The 18,985-nt window shown below is 38.4% G+C and overlaps 2 protein-coding genes across 3 annotated transcripts in view; both read left to right on the forward strand.

The window, feature by feature from the left end:
• Window positions 1–3,465: 3,465 nt before the first annotated feature.
• Window positions 3,466–4,919, forward strand: LOC144655062 (uncharacterized). The gene has a single exon (XM_078515283.1). It carries the CDS (start codon window positions 3,618–3,620, stop codon window positions 4,917–4,919), a length of 1,302 nt encoding a protein of 433 aa, XP_078371409.1. The 5' UTR covers window positions 3,466–3,617.
• Window positions 4,920–6,523: 1,604 nt separating this feature from the next.
• LOC144653267 (ataxin-10-like) overlaps window positions 6,524–18,985 on the forward strand; it is a 45,296-nt gene continuing 32,834 nt past the window's right edge. The window contains exons 1-9 of one of the 2 annotated variants that reach the window (XM_078513220.1): window positions 6,524–6,692; window positions 6,834–7,022; window positions 8,616–8,692; window positions 10,039–10,156; window positions 13,815–13,895; window positions 14,519–14,605; window positions 16,132–16,212; window positions 17,254–17,291; window positions 18,095–18,249. In XM_078513220.1, coding sequence (XP_078369346.1) covers window positions 6,550–6,692; window positions 6,834–7,022; window positions 8,616–8,692; window positions 10,039–10,156; window positions 13,815–13,895; window positions 14,519–14,605; window positions 16,132–16,212; window positions 17,254–17,291; window positions 18,095–18,249 — 969 coding nt within the window. In that variant the 5' untranslated portion in view covers window positions 6,524–6,549. The remainder of the gene's footprint in view (window positions 6,693–6,833; window positions 7,023–8,615; window positions 8,693–10,038; window positions 10,157–13,814; window positions 13,896–14,518; window positions 14,606–16,131; window positions 16,213–17,253; window positions 17,292–18,094; window positions 18,250–18,985) is intronic. The other variant, XM_078513219.1, reaches the window with a different exon arrangement.

Raw genomic sequence — 18,985 nt, forward strand, 5'->3', positions numbered from 1 at the left:
CTACTGCTAACCTTTTGCGTTATGCGAAAATTAAATCAAAGGATTTTATCAATTATGGATTGATTGGGAATTGTGTTAGTTATATCATCAGTGGTGTCAATAAATCCAAATACTGATGACAACAAGTAATTACCCATTTAATAATTTTTGTTTCAAGCGAATTATTAACATGACTAAACAAACATATGAGTAATTTCAGTTACCCGGGCTCTCTCCAATTGCAATTCAAGATAGAGCAGTTTTCAATTGAGTGTTGTAAAACCAAAACCATAGTAATTACTCTGGCCAATCAAAAAGGCCACAGGCAATCCAGTGAACCAATCAAAACTCGAAGCAAATACATGTAGCCGACACGAAGCGCGGGAAAACGTGCGCGAGCGAGTGACGATTGGTTTTGATTTTAGTTCTGATTGGCTGAGAAAGTGGCGCGAGATTTTTAAGCCAATCACTAAGCGTAGCAATGCAAAACCAAAGCAAACGCAATTTACTTTCGACACTCAAGTGAAAACCGCTCTATTAACCAAATACGATGCTGTGACATCACGACCCATTTAAACAGCTAATTATTAAGATGATTAAAAACAAATTACTGAGTAATTTCAATTAATTGATGATTTGTTTTGGGGGCTGTCACTAATTACAATAATGTAAACTGCTATTACAAGCTAATTATTGACCTGATTAAAAAAGGAATTTTTAATTAATTAACTGAATTGTAGTTTCTATTGTGTTTCAGGCACTGATAACCAAACACGATGACGTCATGTTATGGCTCATTTAAACTGCTATAACAAGCTAATTATTGACCTGATTAACATCGAATGTTTAAGTAATTAACTGAATTGTCATTTTTATTGTGTTTTAGGTAAATAACCAATCACGATGACGTCATGTTATGGCTCATTTAAACTGCTATTACAAACTAATTATTTACCTGATTAGAGCGGTTTTCACTTGAGTGTCGAAAGTAATTTGCGTTTGCTTTGGTTTTGCGTTTACTACGCTTAGTGATTGGTTTAAAAATTTCGCGCCACTTTCTCGGCCAATCAGAAGTAAAACCAAAACCAATCGTGACTCGCTCGCGCACGTTTTCCCGCGCTTTGTGCCAGTTACATGTACTTGCTACGAGTTTTGATTGGTTCACTGGATTGTCTGTGTCTTTTGTGATTGGCCAGAGTAATTACTTTGGTTTTGGTTTTACGACACTCAATTGAAAACTGCTCTAAAAAACGAATTTCTAAGTAATTAACTGAATTGCCATTTTCATTGTGCTTCAAACAGGATGACGTCATATTATGGCCCAATTTTAAAAACTGCCATTATTGGAAGTAGGAAAGTGAATGATGATAAAAGGAATGGAGGAATTAAGAGTGAGAAATGTTATTGAGGGCTATGGGATATTGTATTTATTTGTATCATGTTGTAATTACTTGTTATTATCGTATTTGGTAAATTAGTTGAAAAACAGTTGAAATTTCATGTAATTAGTTGCAATGTAATGTAGCAAATTAGTTAATCAGAATTGATTGTGATTTATTACTCACTCATTCGTTGCTAATGTTGTTGATAATTGTTTTCAACAGATTTAAATGCACCATAACACAATTAATATTCCAGGCAACAAGAGAAAGCACAAACGAGCTATTCAGTTGATTACTCAGTAATTCGTTTTAATTGTGTCAATAATTATTTTGTAATTATTTAATTGATACCTCCAATGATTTCACAACAACACACAATTCTCACTCGATCCATAATTAATAACATCCTTTAATTAAATTAATTTTCACACAAGGCAGGAGTTTAGCATTCATGTTTTTATTATTTCAGGGTTCTGTCCTGTGTTACTCCAAACTTCGTAGTCAAAAGACAGCAAATGTCTCTATAGCAATGTCTAAATTTGTTAACATAACGCGTTTCGTCATTTCTCTCAAATTTGGCGAACACGTCATAATGCAGGCCGCTTAGACTATGACGTCATTAACTCTGCAGTTACCAAAATAGATGTTGTTTTCCTTCGTTATGAATTAATTGACATTGGCAATAAGGACGAGTTAATTAATGGCGTCGATTAATTAACACTGTTAATTAGTCCTGTTTTTGTTAATTATGGTTTTTGAGTCCCATATAAACTCAGCGAAACTTCCCGTGTTGTTATAGTGTTCAGTTAGTTGTGCGTTCCTGAACGATTTTTTATCCGGTGACGGACAGAAAGCAGTTCGCTTCAATTTCCCTTCCCTTTGAGCAAGAAAGATTTACATCAACTGGAGTAAAGAGGTAAGATTTGCTTACAATTCGATTTTATTGCTAAGTGGTGATTAATAACATCAAATTTTGTAAGAACTGAACTGATATCTTGACTTGCGATTTTCATTTAATTATTTTAACATCACTTTGTCCTATGGTCACAATGTATGGAGCCCAAGAATTAATTAAGAGAAACTATGCCTTGAAAAACTTTGAACGCATTTTATCAGCTGGTTTTGAAAATAATGAAATCAGTGAACGGAGGGAGGAAGAATAACTTCAATCGATTAAAAAATTTGCTGTTCCTACTGCCTTGAAAAAGATCTAGAGGCGAAGCGATCCAAAAACGACGAAACATGATACTGCGCTAACAAACGAAGCATTCAGTATAATAAGTTGCGATAGGTTGTCATATCCTGCGAGTCGAAACGAATTTACCAAATTTCAGTTATACATTTCTGTTTGATGATAATATTTACAGCACTGCAAGATGAAAACGACGGTTTTGAGAACGGTCGTAAGTTGAGAAAGCGTACAGTGACCTCGATAAAAACGAATAACCATGAGCCAATAACCATTTTGGGCAGTTTTCTTTGCGCTCACTTCTGGAGTTATTTCTCTGTTCTTTTCGCGCGGTCATCGTATATAATAGTCCAGTCCCTGAACTCTCTCTTCCACGCGCCCATTATAGGGGTTAAACCCAGGCGCGTTTTTAGAGCGTATCCGTACGTTTTATGAGCCTTTTCAGCGTTTTCGCGCGCTAGGAATTGTAGGTAAATGTACCAGTCGCCAGTTTTTTCAGTGCAGTGGATTGCCTTGCAAGAATAGAGAGTTGCATTTTACGCTTAAAACAAGAATTCGCTGTTTTCACCGTTCCTATAATAGATCTTGTTTATCCCCTTAAAATTTTTGCATAAGCATTTTTTCAATTTCTCTTGGGATTTACGATGACGTACAATCGTAAAACAATGCTTTAGTGCAAAAATTTTGGGGGTAAACAAAGTGTATTTTGGGATCGTGAAAAAAGCGAATTTGCTCGACACAGTTTTTTTTTATCATATTATTTCCTTGAAAATTTTTCCTTTTTTTCTTCATTTTTGTCAATTGCTTGTTTTCTTTCTTCATTCCTCAGAACAACAACCCGTTAAACCGAGGAAGTTCACTGCCATATCACGTGACTGCACATCGCTCCAATCATGTTGGCCATTCCCAGTACTGTCCAACTTCTACTCGCCATTGTGCTCGTGTTATTAGGCGTGTGTGGAAACCTTGTCGTTCCCTTTGTGTCCTATCGTACAGCCCTCAGATGTCCTCACATAACAGTTTTGGCTGCACTCGACTTCACAGCTTCACTGCTTGGTCCTGGGTTCATGCTCGTGACTATTGTTATGGGCCCAACTTGGTTGGAACATAACAAGACACTCTGTCAGAGCCTGAGCTTTTTAAGCTCATTGGTACTTATCACTTGCTTTCTGGTTCTTTTCTTTCTTGCTGTGTTTTGCCAAAACGTTCAACATCATATTCCTTTAGACGGGAAACGCCGTAGTAAAAGAGGAAGATACGGTTTCCTTGCTATGTGTTTGCTAGCGGGCTTGCTGTTGGGGGTCCAAATTCTTCTGGGATGGAGCGTTTTCAATGACCTCCATTTGGTGCCCTCCTGTACCTTCCTTACCAATGCAAAAATCGTGCCGTCAAAAAATTCTTTCTTTTATCTTGTTTGCTCGTTTTCTGTTCTTTCTTTTCTTACCATCTTCCTTGCTGTCAGAGCAGTGAAGCAACGCCGGTTGTACCCACTGCAGATGTTTTGGGAAAGACATAAATACGAAGAGAAGATCAACGATCCTGAGATGACAACAGTTGCGTCTATCTCCAGTTCCAACCAATCACGAGCTACAATAAGGTCCAACCGGTCATACTGGTCTAGGCGGTCTAGTGGCGCGCGATCTGGTGTACTGTCCGTTCATGCCAGCCCGTTGGTCTCCAGGAAATCTTCGCAACAGTCTCGTCTGCATGAGAGCGTCTTACTGGACGTTCTCCGGCAAGCGCACCTAAAGGGGCTGCGTCAGCTGCCATTTGCTGCAAATGGGACGAATGAAGATGCAGGGAAAGACGTGAACGAGATTACATACCCTGCAAGTGCCCTGGAAAAGGACGCCGAGAGGACACCCAGCTCTAGGACCTCTAGAAGTGCGTCAACTCCACCGCGAGATCAGGCTTTTGTTATCCCCTGGCAGACCCCGATCTTTCCAATTAGAAAGAAAGTTTTCCAGAGCCCGAGATTTCTGCCTCAGTTCAAGGCCCTCCAGCAGCAGCGCTCTCTGTCACGTTTATTGTTGCTGCAATCTAGCGTGACTGGACTGTGTTGGCTTCCTTTCTATGTGGCAGTTGTGTTACTGCTGTCCCAGGTTCAATACCCGCAAGAATTGCACGTCTTCATTCAGTGGCTGATTTTCGTTCCACCCTCCATCTCTCCGCTGTTTCCTTTGTGTGACGCATGCTACAGAAGGGTGCTGCGGCGGGCAGCGTGCTCCCTTTTGAAGATATGCGCTTGCGGAAACCAAACTGAGACCGCCGAGTCATGTGATGTGGAGTTCAAGGTTGAGGGAACTCAACAAGTTCGACTGATGGCTGTACGACCTCTAGAGATAGAAACACTGGAACAGACATACTAGTGGCCATGAAGATCCTTTTCAAATAAACATGTCTTTTTAGAAGTTAAATTAAAGTTTTTATGTGACACTTGGTATTGAGTTTACAACAAACGCAGATTTGAGCAAATATTGGAGTGAAAATTAAGGGCGCATGTTCAAAGATTTTTCGAATACAAGTCAAGTCAACTTTATTTAGGCAGGGTCGCCCAATCGTAAATTTTGACTACATTATAAAATGTTTTTATATGTACAAGGAAATATAAAAATACAAATGAATTATAATTATTTTGAAAATTTGAAGAAAATAGAAACCAAAATACATAAGTATATTCTTTGGGGAAAAACTAAGTCCTAAAGCGATGTCTAAGAAGGTTCTTTTTGCAAATGGAAAGTGATATTGCTTCTTTTATTTACATGGCTGACTATTTGAAATAGTGATGTCAAAAGTGATTAGCAAAACACGCGCTTCCATGTACGCGGTAGTATTCTTCATTTTTAAAAGAAACAGAGAAAAGATTAGGTTTTATGGCCATATGCTGTTTTTTAATCGTTGGAGGGAAAAAGAAAGCATTGTAGCGTAATCCCTACGTTCACGGTATAGTTGTTTTTGTCCTTTTTCAAAATTTTTCGTGCATATTCTATCTTATGAAGTCTATAAATGTAGTTGTTTAACGACCTTATCAAAGTGATGTTTAATTTAAAAGCTTCTAAGGATCAAACAGTGTAAAGAAGGACTACAAGTTTCATGTAATAAATGGTTACCTTGTTTTGAAGAGTTTTCCAAAACGGATTGACTGTAGCATAATAAAAGGCATAGAAACTTGGAAAGACTAAAGAGTAAAAACTCGTCCATTACGTTGCACTTGTAAACGTCAACTCTGATTGTAAATAAATATTTTTGGAAAGTTGAATGACTCTCTTTCTCTTTTGATTCTCTTTGGGATATTTTTTATATTATGGCTCCTGTTTTCCTTAAAAACCTGTTAAAATGGAGAAAAGCTGTCGCTGATGGGAGGATCACCCTTCATACTCGGCTCCTGAGTGAGAAAACTTTAGTTGTGTCAGCTGTATTTCCTTATAAATAGCAGCGAAACGTTTGCATGAGTAGAGAGTCAGGTAGGGTCACCCTTGGGGGACCTTGGGGCGAGCCAACTTTATTCCATGCCAATAACACATAAGTCTTCTTCGCTGCCGTTTTTTTTTTGCGTGACATCCAAAACAACGGCTGCTAAAGAGACGAGTAACACCTGACTCGTCCCCAGTCGTCTTCATATAGCACGGGGCAAAGGGAGAAGTACGCGCGCGAGGTGGGGGAGCACCCCTTGCGCTCCCTTTCTCGGTACCCATCTCTCCCTCCGCTGTATCTTTGCCGCGTGCTGTATGAAGACGACTGGGGACGATGGCTGTACGACCTCTAGAGATAGAAACACTGGAACAGACATACTAGTGGCCATGAAGATCCTTTGGAAATAAACATGTCTTTTTAGAAGTTAAACTAAAGTATTTATGTGACACTTAGTATTGAGTTTACAACAAACGCAGATTTGAACAAATACGCGATCTCCCCTAAGAACGACTGCGCGGGAGGCTAGGTGGAGAAAACCTGGGGCGAATTAGGAATTGTCAGCGGATTTTCACAACAATTTCCAAGATGGCGGACCAGAACGAAGAAGATACAACACTTTCCGCGCTGAGATCTTTAGCAGAGACATTCGATTACTCCGAAAACTCCTGGATTGAAGCTAAAAATACTTTAGAGAAACTCAAGACCTGGGCTATGGATCAAAATAACAGGTAGCTTCAGTGATTTCAGTTTACAGTGAAAACAATTTGAATTCGAAAATCCGAAATGAAGGGCACGTGGTTGGAAATTGTATTTAGACTTGAGATAAAGCTGACAAAAGTAACGAAGACTTTCGAATTTCAATTTTATAGATCCTCTGTATTAGAGAAAAATGTTCTACAGTTGAAAGATGTTATCGTTAGATGCAAAAGCACTTTGTGTGCACAAACAGATGAAGGAAAAGAACAACAGGACATTCTTTGTTTGAAAGCTTTAACAGAGGCATTAAGATTCCTGAGAAACTGCTGTGCAGAAACACCGAGGAATCAGAACAGTATGATGTAAGTACAAGTTGTAAGTAAGTAAGTGAGAGTAAGTAAGTAACTTGTGACAACTAGAACATGGCTGTGGAGGGGGGTGCAGGTGGGAGGGGGACTCTCCTGTGGAGACTCCCATATGAAAGAGACGGGGATGCTTGTCGTGTCGCTTAGGGGTGTAAATCATAGATTTTGGTCTCACTTAGGGCAGAGTGCCAATATAAATTTTAGGCTATCATGGTCTCGTTTATGGTTGCATGTGAAGAAATTAAAGCACAATCATACTGTGTTGACAGTCTGTACCAATCAGGCACGAAAAATGGTATCTTTTAGGGGTTGGCAAAATTTTTGAGCCACACCCAGGTTAGTCTCCATTTACTAGGGTTCTTATGTGACACGCGTCCTGCATACTGCTAGGATCAGCAATGTCAAAGTGTCAAGTGTGTGATAAATAATAAAGATGGTAAATTTTAAGCTTGGTGATAAATGATAAAGATGTAGTGTTCAAATGTCACAAGCGTGGGACAAAGAAGTCCCTGATGGGAATCGAGCCCATGGCCTACTAGACACCGATTGACTGACTGACTGACTGGTGGAGCAAAGGGCGTCAACAATGCTTCGCCACCGAACTCTATTTGCAGCTGCCTTCTCTGCTGCGTTCCAGCTGATGTTAGCTTTCTTTAACTCCTCCTCAGTTGATCTTCTCCAGGTCTTAGCAGGTCTTCCCACCTTTCTTTTCCCCTGCGGATTCCACTTTAAGGCCTGCTTGGTGGTGTCAGTGCCTGGTTTTCTTAGTGTGTGGCCGATCCAAGCCCATTTCCTTCTTGCTATCTCAGTTGGTATGTGCTCTTGTCCTGTCCTGCTCCAAAGTTCTTTGTTACTGATCTTTTCTGGCCAGTGAATCTTGAGGATCTTTCTGAGGCACTTGTTGACAAAGCTTTGTAGCTTATTTGATAGAGCTTGTGTCACTTTCCAGGTCTCTGAGCCATAGAGAAGCGTAGCTTTTACATTAGTGGTGAAGATGCGCAACTTGGTTTTGGTGGAAATCGAGGAGGCATTCCAGACTGGTCTAAGCATGTTGAACGCCAGTCTCGCTTTACCAATTCTGCACTTCACATCCTCCTCAGTTACTCCAGTGACTGTGATGATACTGCCTAGATAAGTGAAACTTTCGACATCTTCCAGATCCTCACCATTCAACTTAATTTTGCCCCGCTGCTTGCTTTTGGTTCGCATCACTTTTGTTTTCTCTTTGCTCACCCTGAGGCCGGTTGTCTCTGCAATCTGTGCCAGGTTGTTGGTTTTGGCTTGCATATGTTGTAGTTTTTGGGAAAGAAGGCATATGTCGTCTGCATAGACACCTATTGGGGGGGACCTTTTTTTTCAAGTTTTGGGTTCAAAGTTTTGGGTCTGAAAGTCATTTGGGTTTAAGATTTGAATGCCCTGATTTTTAAGTCTGACCTGAGAAAAACAAACTTCTCTGAACCAGTATTAAAAGAAAGACATTTTATTCATATTTCAAGCTTAGGATTATATAAAAATAATGTTTTAGGGTTCCTTTTTGTTATAATTGTTGAACAATAATTTTAATAAGGAACTATTGTTTAATACCTACAGATCCTCGGGTGTGTTGGAACATGTGATGGACATCACTGTTATTTTGTTAAAACCAAAGTTCCAAGAAAGTGAAAAAGGTAAATTAAGGTCAACATGAATATTATTATAATTTTGTATTCAAAGGGTGCGGCTCCAACTACCATAAGAAGAAATTTCTAGCTTTATATTCCGTAATCCTCAATAGGAAGGCATCTGAGCATCTTGTGTGCCAAGCATGTTCACTAAGGGACCAGTCATTATTTAGAAGGGAAGGGCTCAGTGGTGCAAATGAGGGAGGCCATGTTCAAATTCTCCTAACCCTCCCCTTTTTAAAGCACATTTTTTGCTGACCCCCCTTCCCCCTCCCCAAATCCCTCAAAGCTCCCTAATATGCATTCATAACTTTGTTATGTGCCCTACTTTTTCGCTGCATTAAAATTTTTGACCCTTCCCGTATTTGCACCAGCCCTCCCCCCTTAAATCTGTATAATGACCGGTCTCTAACAGTGACTCTAAGAGTGACCAACATCAAATTTCTCCTCACAATATCAATACTAAATCAAGAGAAGAGGCTATGAGAATTAATAAAATGGTCACCAAAGGGGATTGCTTTGAACTTTTAACAAATTCTCCCAACAATGCTATAAGAAAATGTACGGGGATCAGTCAAGAGAATTTGTATGTGGTTACCGTATTTATTCAATTAAGCACCCAACCTCAAATAAGCGCCCACCTCGAATAAGCACCCACCCTGTAGGTAGGAAGAGATAATAAGCACCCAGCCTCGAATAAGCGTCAATCCCCACTTCCCTCATAAAAAAGCGCAAAAGAGGAGTATTGACTATTATTGAAATTGCGATTGAAATTGACTTAGTACTAGTATTTTACAAAAATTTTCAATGAAGAGTTAAAGTTTGCTTTGGGGCATCTTCACGTTTTGTTTTTATTTATTGTTCTGTTGCAAAATAAACTAACTACTTGCAAAAAATGGTGAAAATTTAATAGGCACCCAGCTTTGAATTAGCGCCCACTCTCAAGGTCCAAAAATTTAATAAGTGCCCAGGGTGCTTAATCGAATAATACGGTATTGGGGCTTAAAAGTTTAGAATCATCCTCAGTCATGACAAATAAATGAAATGAGACACTGAGGATGATTCTAAACTAGAATCGAAACACTGTTCATCCGCATTTATTTGTTCTTCACATGTAATACATGTTTCACATGTTCGTTGCAAGAAACTCCTGTTCACATGTAAGTTCATATAAGATTCACTCACGCGCTGTTCCCATCTGTGGCTCTGTAGCTCAGATGGTAGAGCAGTGGTCATGCAACCCGAAGGTCGTGGGTTCGAGTCCCACCTGAGCCACTGAATTTTTTTCAGTGGCCAGGATTCACAGGGCTTAAAAGGTCCACTAACATTACATTAATACTGGTGTTCTTTAGGATCCGATGCAGTTAATAATGTTGTAAGAAGTAGTTTGCAGCTTCTTGGAAACACAGTGGTGAAAAATGAAGCCACACAGCAGTTTGTGTGGAAAAAGTGCTTTCCACAATTCTTCCTGTAAGTTTGTTACACATCTTAGGCCTTAAAGTACATGTAATATAATCAATATTCGATAAGCTTGCTTTAATTGACATTGAAATACAAGTGGAAAGTTGGGAGAGCATAAATGAAGTTTAGGTTCAGGATCTGGCAATTCACCAAGATGGCATTACAATAAAAAACAAGCTAATTGGTTAACAAATAGGTTATTGCACCTGGATTACAAGTCAGCCTAACATTTTGACAGAGAAAACTATTAAATTGTACACTCAACCTGTTATGTTGTACATTGTCAGTATAAATTAAAACAAGCAGGTGGCGATGTTGTGGTTATAAACCATTTTTCTATTGTCTTAGATTATGGTAATGAATAAGAGACAAATGGTATAAAAAGTTTGGAACCAAAAACAGCTTTTACTTGAATATTTGTCAAAAGTGGGTCATAGTTGAATTGCCTCATTACTGTACATGGTATATTTTTAAAGTTTAAAGTACCAAGTAAAAATTTCACTAGTGCTTTTTTCAGTAGTATTGCAGCTCTCCTAAGCTTATAAATTGGCTCTCTTGGGTAGCAGTTGCTATTGTTTTGGCAGCTCAGGGCGTTATTCCTGTTGTTCTCTTGAGGTGTAGCAAGCCATTCATGTGAGACTTTGAGGAGAGCTATCTGACCTGCTTTTTTTCGACTATTTTGCTTGTTTACAAGCAGAAGTAGGAGATTAGGAGTGATGTGGGCAAAATTTGGAACATTCTTGTCTACTCTCAAGGGACTTTTTTAATTTCTCAAGGGACTGTTTTAATTTCTCAAGGGAGTTCTTTCCGCTTAGTGGGCGATGAAAGGGTCTCTTATTATTATTGCGTCAACACTTCCGATCTCGTGTTAAAGACGTGACTTGTCACATATTCCGCTGTAGGTGATGAAAGGGTCTCTCATTAGTATTGCGTCAACAATTGCGATCTCGTGTTAAAAACGTGACTTGTCACATGTATAAACGTTATATAACAGTTATTTTTATGCGTGAGTATCTCAAATGAGATATGACACAACTAATCGAGAATGTGAGTGGTTCAGTGTTTCACAGTCTAAAGCGTTGTGCTAGTACAAGCGTCTCACTCACTGAAGCCGGGCGCTAATATTTAACCTAAAATGATTAAGAACGGAAATTATCTTTTCTTTCACAAACTATTCGTCGAATACACTCCCTTTGTTCGTCTTTAAATGTTTTGTGAACAAAACTCTTGAGAGATTTTCTAAAACCTAGAAGAACTCGCTTTCTACTTCATTCCGCTCAACCTGCGCTCAACACCCGCCATGATAACAATTGTTTTTGTCTACGTGCGATATTTTTGGACCGGAAATTAGACTTGAACTCCATTAGCCGCTGTGGGTGATGAAAGGGTATCTCATTAGTATCTCATTAGTATCTCGTGTTAAAAACGTGACTTGTCACATGTATAAACGTTATATAACAATTATTTTTATGCGTGAGTATCTCAAATCCGATATGACACAACTAAGGATTTGTTTTCGCGACAATCGATTGCGTTAGTCACGCTTAACACGAGTGAATAATCATTTATTCGCGTTCTCAATTCAAGGGATTTCTTTTCGGTGTGGGTGAACAATGCGTCAGTCAACACTTGAAGGCAACGTATAAGTCGCGCTAATATTTAACCAAAAGGATTTGTTTTCGCGACAATCGATTGCGTTAGTCACGCTAAACACGAGTAAATAATCATTCGCGTTCTCAATTCAAGGGATTTCTTTTCGGTGTGGGTGAACAAAGCGTCAGCCAACACTTGAAGGCAATGTATAAGTCTTTCACAGACTAAAGCGACGCTAATATGTAACCAAAAACGTAAGAACGCAAGTTTGGACTGGTACAAGCGTCTAACACACTAAAGGAGCGCTAATATTTAACCTAAAACGATTAAGAATGCAAATTTGTACTTTTACAAGTCTTTCACATTCGCGACAATCGATTGCGTTAGTCTCGCTAAACACGAGTAAATAATCATTTATTCGCGTTCTTCTTACACCGAGGATGAGGCAACATGCTTGTCCCAACTTTCAAGAAACCCTTTTCAGCGATAATATTTATTTATTTTAAAATTCCGCCGTAGCACGGAAAAATGAATGTTTCGCACATTTTATCGGGCAACAGACGAGAAAAATACGCATAAGACTCACATTACGAGCTGATCGGATGGTTTTTAAAATTTGATTTCTGCAAAGGCTGATTTTGTGTAAGGCTCAGGTCAGTCATTTAAAGGTCGTAGTTTTCGTCACTGGCACGATCGTCTGGCGTCTTTGGTGGTGTGATGTAATACTCTTCGACACCACTGGTGATAGATCACGCTCTTACCGAATCCCATCGGAAGCACCGCCAAATCATCTTTTCTTTCACAAACTATTCGTCGAATACACTCCCTTTGTTCGTCTTTAAATGTTTTGTGAACAAAACTCTTGAGAGATTTTCTAAAACCTAGAAGAACTCGCTTTCTACTTCATTCCGCTCAACCTGCGCTCAACACCCGCCATGATAACAATTGTTTTTGTCTACGTGCGATATTTTTGGACCGGAAATTAGACTTGAACTCCATTAGCCGCTGTGGGTGATGAAAGGGTATCTCATTAGTATCTCATTAGTATCTCGTGTTAAAAACGTGACTTGTCAAATGTATAAAAGTTATATAACAATTATTTTTATGCGTGAGTATCTCAAATCAGATATTTTCGCGACAATCGATTGCGTTGGTCACGCTTAACACGAGTGAATAATCATTTATTCGCGTTCTCAATTCAAGGGATTTCTTTTCGGTGTGGGTGAACAATGCGTCAGTCAACACTTGAAGGCAACGTATAAGTCGCGCTAATATTTAACCTGAAGGATTTGTTTTTGCGACAATCGATTGCGTTAGTCACGCTAAACACGAGTAAATAATCATTCGCGTTCTCAATTCAAGGGATTTCTTTTCGGTGTGGGTGAACAAAGCGTCAGCCAACACTTGAAGGCAATGTATAAGTCTTTCACAGACTATTAAAAGCGACGCTAATATGTGTCCAAGAACGTAAGAACGCAAGTTTGGACTGGTACAAGCGTCTAACACACTAAAGGAGCGCTAATATTTAACCTAAAACGATTAAGAACGCAAATTTGTACTTTTACAAGTCTTTCACATTCGCGACAATCGATTGCGTTAGTCTCGCTAAACACGAGTAAATAATCATTTATTCGCGTTCTCAATTCTAGGGATTTCTTTTCGGTGTGGGCCGGGGGTGTGGGTATATATGAAGAATGTATTGAACCGCTGAACTGTTTGTTTGCTTTAGTAGGCCGGAATAAGCGTATACGCGACACGAGAACTACAGTATATTCAATGTGTTTTCGATTGGGTTTTCTTTGGCTCCTTAATTTGCGGTTGAGTTTTGTAAACAGCGCGTTGTTGACATCTAGGTTTCAGTTTTAATTTAGAATGTGATGTGGAAGTGTAAAGTATTCAGGTAAGCTAAGTTATTTTCAAGACTTCCACTCCTAAACAACATGAAAAGCGTCTTTCACCCTTTAGCAAAACACTACTCCATACCACAATTGACAGCCAACAGATAGACCATAGCAAAATAGTCGTAGTCTCATAGAGACCTTTGATTGATGGTGTATTTTAAAATCATTTCCAGGAATGTGTTTTCATCAACAAATCACAGTGTCCAGGACTGTCTGTGTATGATTATTTACAACTGTTTGAATGAACACAACAGGTAATTATTAACAACTGACTTATTATAACCTTTTAAAGAATGAAGACTGCTCTGAGAGATAAAAGAGGTTGCACGCACTATGCAACTCCGCTCCTCTCCTCCTTGCCTCCCCTCCCCTCCTCCCCTCCTCTCTTATCCTCTCCTCTTGCAAGTACAACATCTGTTTAAATAATATTTGTTTCTGCATACCCATGTAGGCTTTGTCTTAAAATTTAAACTAATAACTTATTAATGTAATTTGTTCATTTTTTTTTTATATTTTTAACATTATTTTATATTGTATATAATTGTATTGTCCCAGGGCCCCAATGGATACCAGCCTAATTGCTGAATGGGCCACCCTGGTTAAATAAAGTTTCCTTACCTTACCTAACCTTACCTAACTAAAGTAAAAAAAAATGATGATAAAATCTACTGAATACCAGGGCTCGAGCTAACGGTGTTTTTTTTTTTTTTTTGTGGTTTTTTCTTTTCTTTTTGGTTTTAAAATGTAATTTTTTTTTTTTTATAAATATTTTTTTTTTTATTTTTTTTTTTTATATATATCTATATAACAAACAAAAAAAAAAAATTAAAAATCGAATACTGTACCTGCAAATTTATTTACATGTAAAATTTTCCAGGTTACATCTTGTAAGTGATCATGATGGACTCAAGATTATCTCTCACATTATACACTTGTGTGCAGACAAGACACAGCTTGAATGGGGGTTAGTACATAATTTCTCAACCTAATTCCCAGGATCTCTCATCATCTCATGGAATTTGTTTGAAAATTGAGCCAAAAGATCTCAGGTTCTTAGAGGCCCCCACTTCCCTAAAGGTCTGGACCCGCATTGAACACAAACCAATGCGAGAAAGGAAAACTCTGTGTGTTAAAAATGAGTAAATGATGATACTTTCCTCTAAATCTCAGAGTTTTGACAAGAAATTATGCATTGGGAATGAGGTTGTGTTAAGCAAAACATGTCCTGGGACTGGAACCGGAATATGTTCGGAATTTTTTTAGAATACATCAGACGTCTTTGGAAATCATCGGACATGGTCGTGTTGTCTTCGGAAATCCTTGCACTCTCAGGAGAAAAAAACTTACACCTTTGACCCAGAAAAAGTTGGCAGGTATAATCACCTATTATAATGGAAGCCTCCTTTGGGTGATTAGGTTGTGGTAAATTCTACATGGGGCCAGAATATCCCATACCACCAGTAGAGTATATCCAGGTCTCTATTAATCCCGGGGGGTTCTCCCATAATTTTGGGGGGGCCGCGGTTGTTCAAAGCATGATTAACCTAATCCTTGATTAGCGTGATCCTTTTTGATGATTTCAGTTGTTTAGCTTTTCAGTGAAGTTTTCTGTTTATATTTCCTGTCCTCCAGTTTTAACGCTAACTAGGATCTCAAGCTCCACAAAACATAAGCAATAGAAACAATTTTGTACTAGAGGAATTCAAAAATCCCTATCGGTCGACATTTAATCCTGGGTTAGTGGTAATCGGCTTTTGAACAACCCCCCCCTGGTCTTTATTAATAGCATTAGGGACTACGAGATTTTCTCCTCTTCCCTGGATAGGATGCTAGTCCATCACAGGGTTACCCCAGCATTTACTTCACTAGTACTCATTTATAAACCTGGGTTAAAAGAGGCACTGTGAGAGTGTAGTGTCTACCTTATTGTTAGTTATTTTCGCAGGACTTAATTTTTGCGATTTTCGCAATTTTCAAAAAATCGTAAAATTAAAGACCCGCGAAAATTAATTTTAAAAGTTTTCTATTGAATTTTTTTATGTTAATTGCACATTTTTGGCCAAATCGCAAAAATTAAGTCCCACAAAATATGCCTGTTCCATTTTCACGAAATTAAGTTACCACGAAAATAAGAAACAATAAGGTAGTTACCCAAAAACACAAGCCGATGACCCCTGCTATGGTGAACAGATAAAAGGGTTCTTACTGTACTACCTGGCAAACATGCTGCAGAATGGTATCCTGTAGTAAATTATCATCACATCTACCGGCAGTTAAAGTAGTGATACTCTTCTGTTATGTGAGTGAGTTAGTTTGTTTTTTTTTTTTGGAAAGAATACTGGTAGTTAAAGTAGTGATACTCACATTCACTGAAGTTAATGCTGGAACAGATGAGCCAATTGTTTTATTTGAAATGCACTTCATTGAGTTGCATTTTACCCTCAATATACTTCTCATTTTAATTCACCATGTTATGTTCCTCTTCTTCAGGTATTTTATTTTGGATTATTTGATCTGTAATGGTCTTTTCCCTGAGATGTACCAAGGAATTGAATTTGATCCACTAGCTAGGTAAGATGCTTATCTTTGTGCATGAATAAATTATGCTCTTGGGTCGAAAATTATTGAGACATGCAAGATTGTAATTGAGTTGTTCCCGAAAATATCCAAACCCCTCCCTCAGAAGGTTTTTTGGTTTGAATTTCCCCACCCCTCCGGAAATTCCAGTTTAGCCCCATACCTTCCTTTAAAAATTTTGGCTTATGAGACCCTCCTAATCCCCTTGGAATTTCCAATAACCTACCATGGGAAGGGTATCGATATTTTCTGGAACTGCATATTATATATTAATCTTTTCTGTAGGTGTCAGTGATGATTTTTTTAGATCATGTGCTTGTAAGTAAAATTTGCACTGACACACTGCAGCCATGACCGGCCTTGTTGGGTTATCTTAGAGACATTTACTAATTAGGAACCTTGAGATCAAGAAACCTTCAGTAATTCATTAAAACCAAAGTTAGAGAGTGTTGAATATCTTGTGAACTGTTCTGTTGAAAATTACCAGAAGTAGGGTCAAGCAGATTTGATTTGAAACTCACTACCATCCCTCCAGGAGCTTGGCATAGGTACACGCCACCCTGCCTCTGTGCCCTGTGACACCCATCTCACGGTCTTATATGCCACTCGCTGACACTAGCCCCGAATACTTGCCTCGCGCATGGCAGGCAGCTCTTGGGTCCAGGACAACACTTATCTCCCCTACCTTTCTCCCACATAAACGGTGTCCTTTCGATTGTGGTGACATTAACTAAATATTAGAAACTTTAATAATTATTTTTCCGCTGAATGCGTTCAAAGAACTGCACATTCACTGAAGCCATCTGGTATAAATGAATTGCTTTGTGGCTCAAAATGTGTGCAAAAGCAAACTGCAAGCATTTGAATTTGTACTGTTTTGTATAATGACAGTACAAATGAAAATAAACATGTTTGCAGATACTGATTCATTTTTATTTTACATTATTGGTATTTTCTCGTGAAACCCTTCAGTTTGTTTACTCTGTTTATGCAATCAAATTAATGTTCACTATAACATTCTTTCATTTTTTGTAGGATAATTTTGTTGGACGTATTCCAGGTCAAAATAACAGGTTAGTAAAAATGAACCCCACATTGCTGTTTCAGCAACTAGTGACAATGTTCTTTTTTGATACATGTGAAACAAGTTTATTTAAGATATGTTGAGAATACAATATTAGGCTGGGCTGAAAGAAACACTAAGGAAATCCAGGGCTTACTAAGTCAAAAGAGGATAAACAATCAAAGATTGACATCAATTTCAAGTTCAGTTTAAGTTTTTATATTTTTTTATTTTAGGTACAGATAATAAGAAAAATTAGTAATAACATTAATCGACGTTTCGATGTATCGAACATCATTTTCAAGATTAAAAAGTTTGTAAGTGTTCAAGTTGTTAAGAGTTGAGTTTTGAATAATAATTAAGTTTCATTCCAATGTGCATGTTGGTTATGCAAATATATTAGTCATCTGTAAATAACTTCACGCGAATTGAGTCCGATTGCACATTGAGTGAAGGTTTCAGGTCTTTGATGTGCAGCATTTCGTATATTAAACATTGCAAGCTTATTTCGGTATCAATAATCTTTTTTTTTTTGCATTCATTTTTGTTTTCTTCTGTTCTCACCAATATCAGACATCATAAAGATGGAATAAAATGATTTTCAACTTCAAGAATTTCCCAAATTAGTTTGTCTTTTTATTACACAAAGCTTTTGAACAACCAGGCCCAGAAATAAAATGAGTACAACCTGTGATGGACAAGCATTCCTTCATTAGGATAGAAGTATATCTCGCTTGTTAAGATTACAATCTGCTGTTTTTTCTCACTTAAGGTTTGAATCGTTGTCCATTAAAATGTGCTGTTGTTTTGCAGATGCTTTAGATGAACCAAGTAATAAATCAAGAGGAGAACAAAGGAGAGAAGATTTTTATGCTACTTCATTAGGATACCTGGCTGAACAGTTTGAGAACCATGCTGTAGATATTACACAGAGGCTACAGCAGCTAAATCAGTCATCTGATGACTTTGTAAGTATAAAATAAAAATAATAAAATACCGGTAAATAATAAATGGGAATTTGCAGTGGCACTTCCACGGGGCGGCTCTTTGTGCACTGTTCCTGATCGAATTGGAATTTAGAAGTGTTGATTTTTGCGAAAGGAGGAAAGTCAGAGAACCCAGAGAAAAACCCTCCAAGTGAGGATGAGAACCAACAACAAACTCAACCACATATGACGCCGGGACCGGGAAAGGAACCCTGGCCACATTGGTGGGAGGTGAGTGTTCTCACCATCCCCCCTGCTCTGCACTTAAGCTGGTTTTCACTGGTGACAGAGTGGTAGTTGGAGTTGTAACCATAGTAATGTTGTAAGAGTGCTTCATGTATGTCTGAGTGAAAATCAAAAATTGGAGTCATAAGCTTGACTGTTTCATTTGCTCCTAGTTCCGCATATGACTCTCTCCCTCAAAACTAGATCTTCAGAGTCACAAGCAGAAGCAGAAGAACAAACCTATCATAATGCTAGTTCTCAGTTCTCAGGCCCTGCAAGTATACTTCCTTTCTGTTTGCAATTTCAACAATCTTGTTTTCACTAGATTCTAAGTGACAAAGTCATAAGCAGAATCCAAAACTCTGCTTAGGTCTCTGTCAGTTTGATTTTCACTAGATCCTAATTCTTTGCACTTCTGATTACAACTTCATTACTTGTAAAAACCACGCTTTAGGATTCCCTAGCATTTAGGTCTGCTATTCCTGTAGCTGCC

The sequence above is a fragment of the Oculina patagonica genome, chromosome 5 (genome assembly GCF_052425735.1).
Source record: "Oculina patagonica isolate OP01 chromosome 5, crgOcupat, whole genome shotgun sequence".
In the NCBI taxonomy this organism is placed as follows: domain Eukaryota; kingdom Metazoa; phylum Cnidaria; class Anthozoa; order Scleractinia; family Oculinidae; genus Oculina; species Oculina patagonica.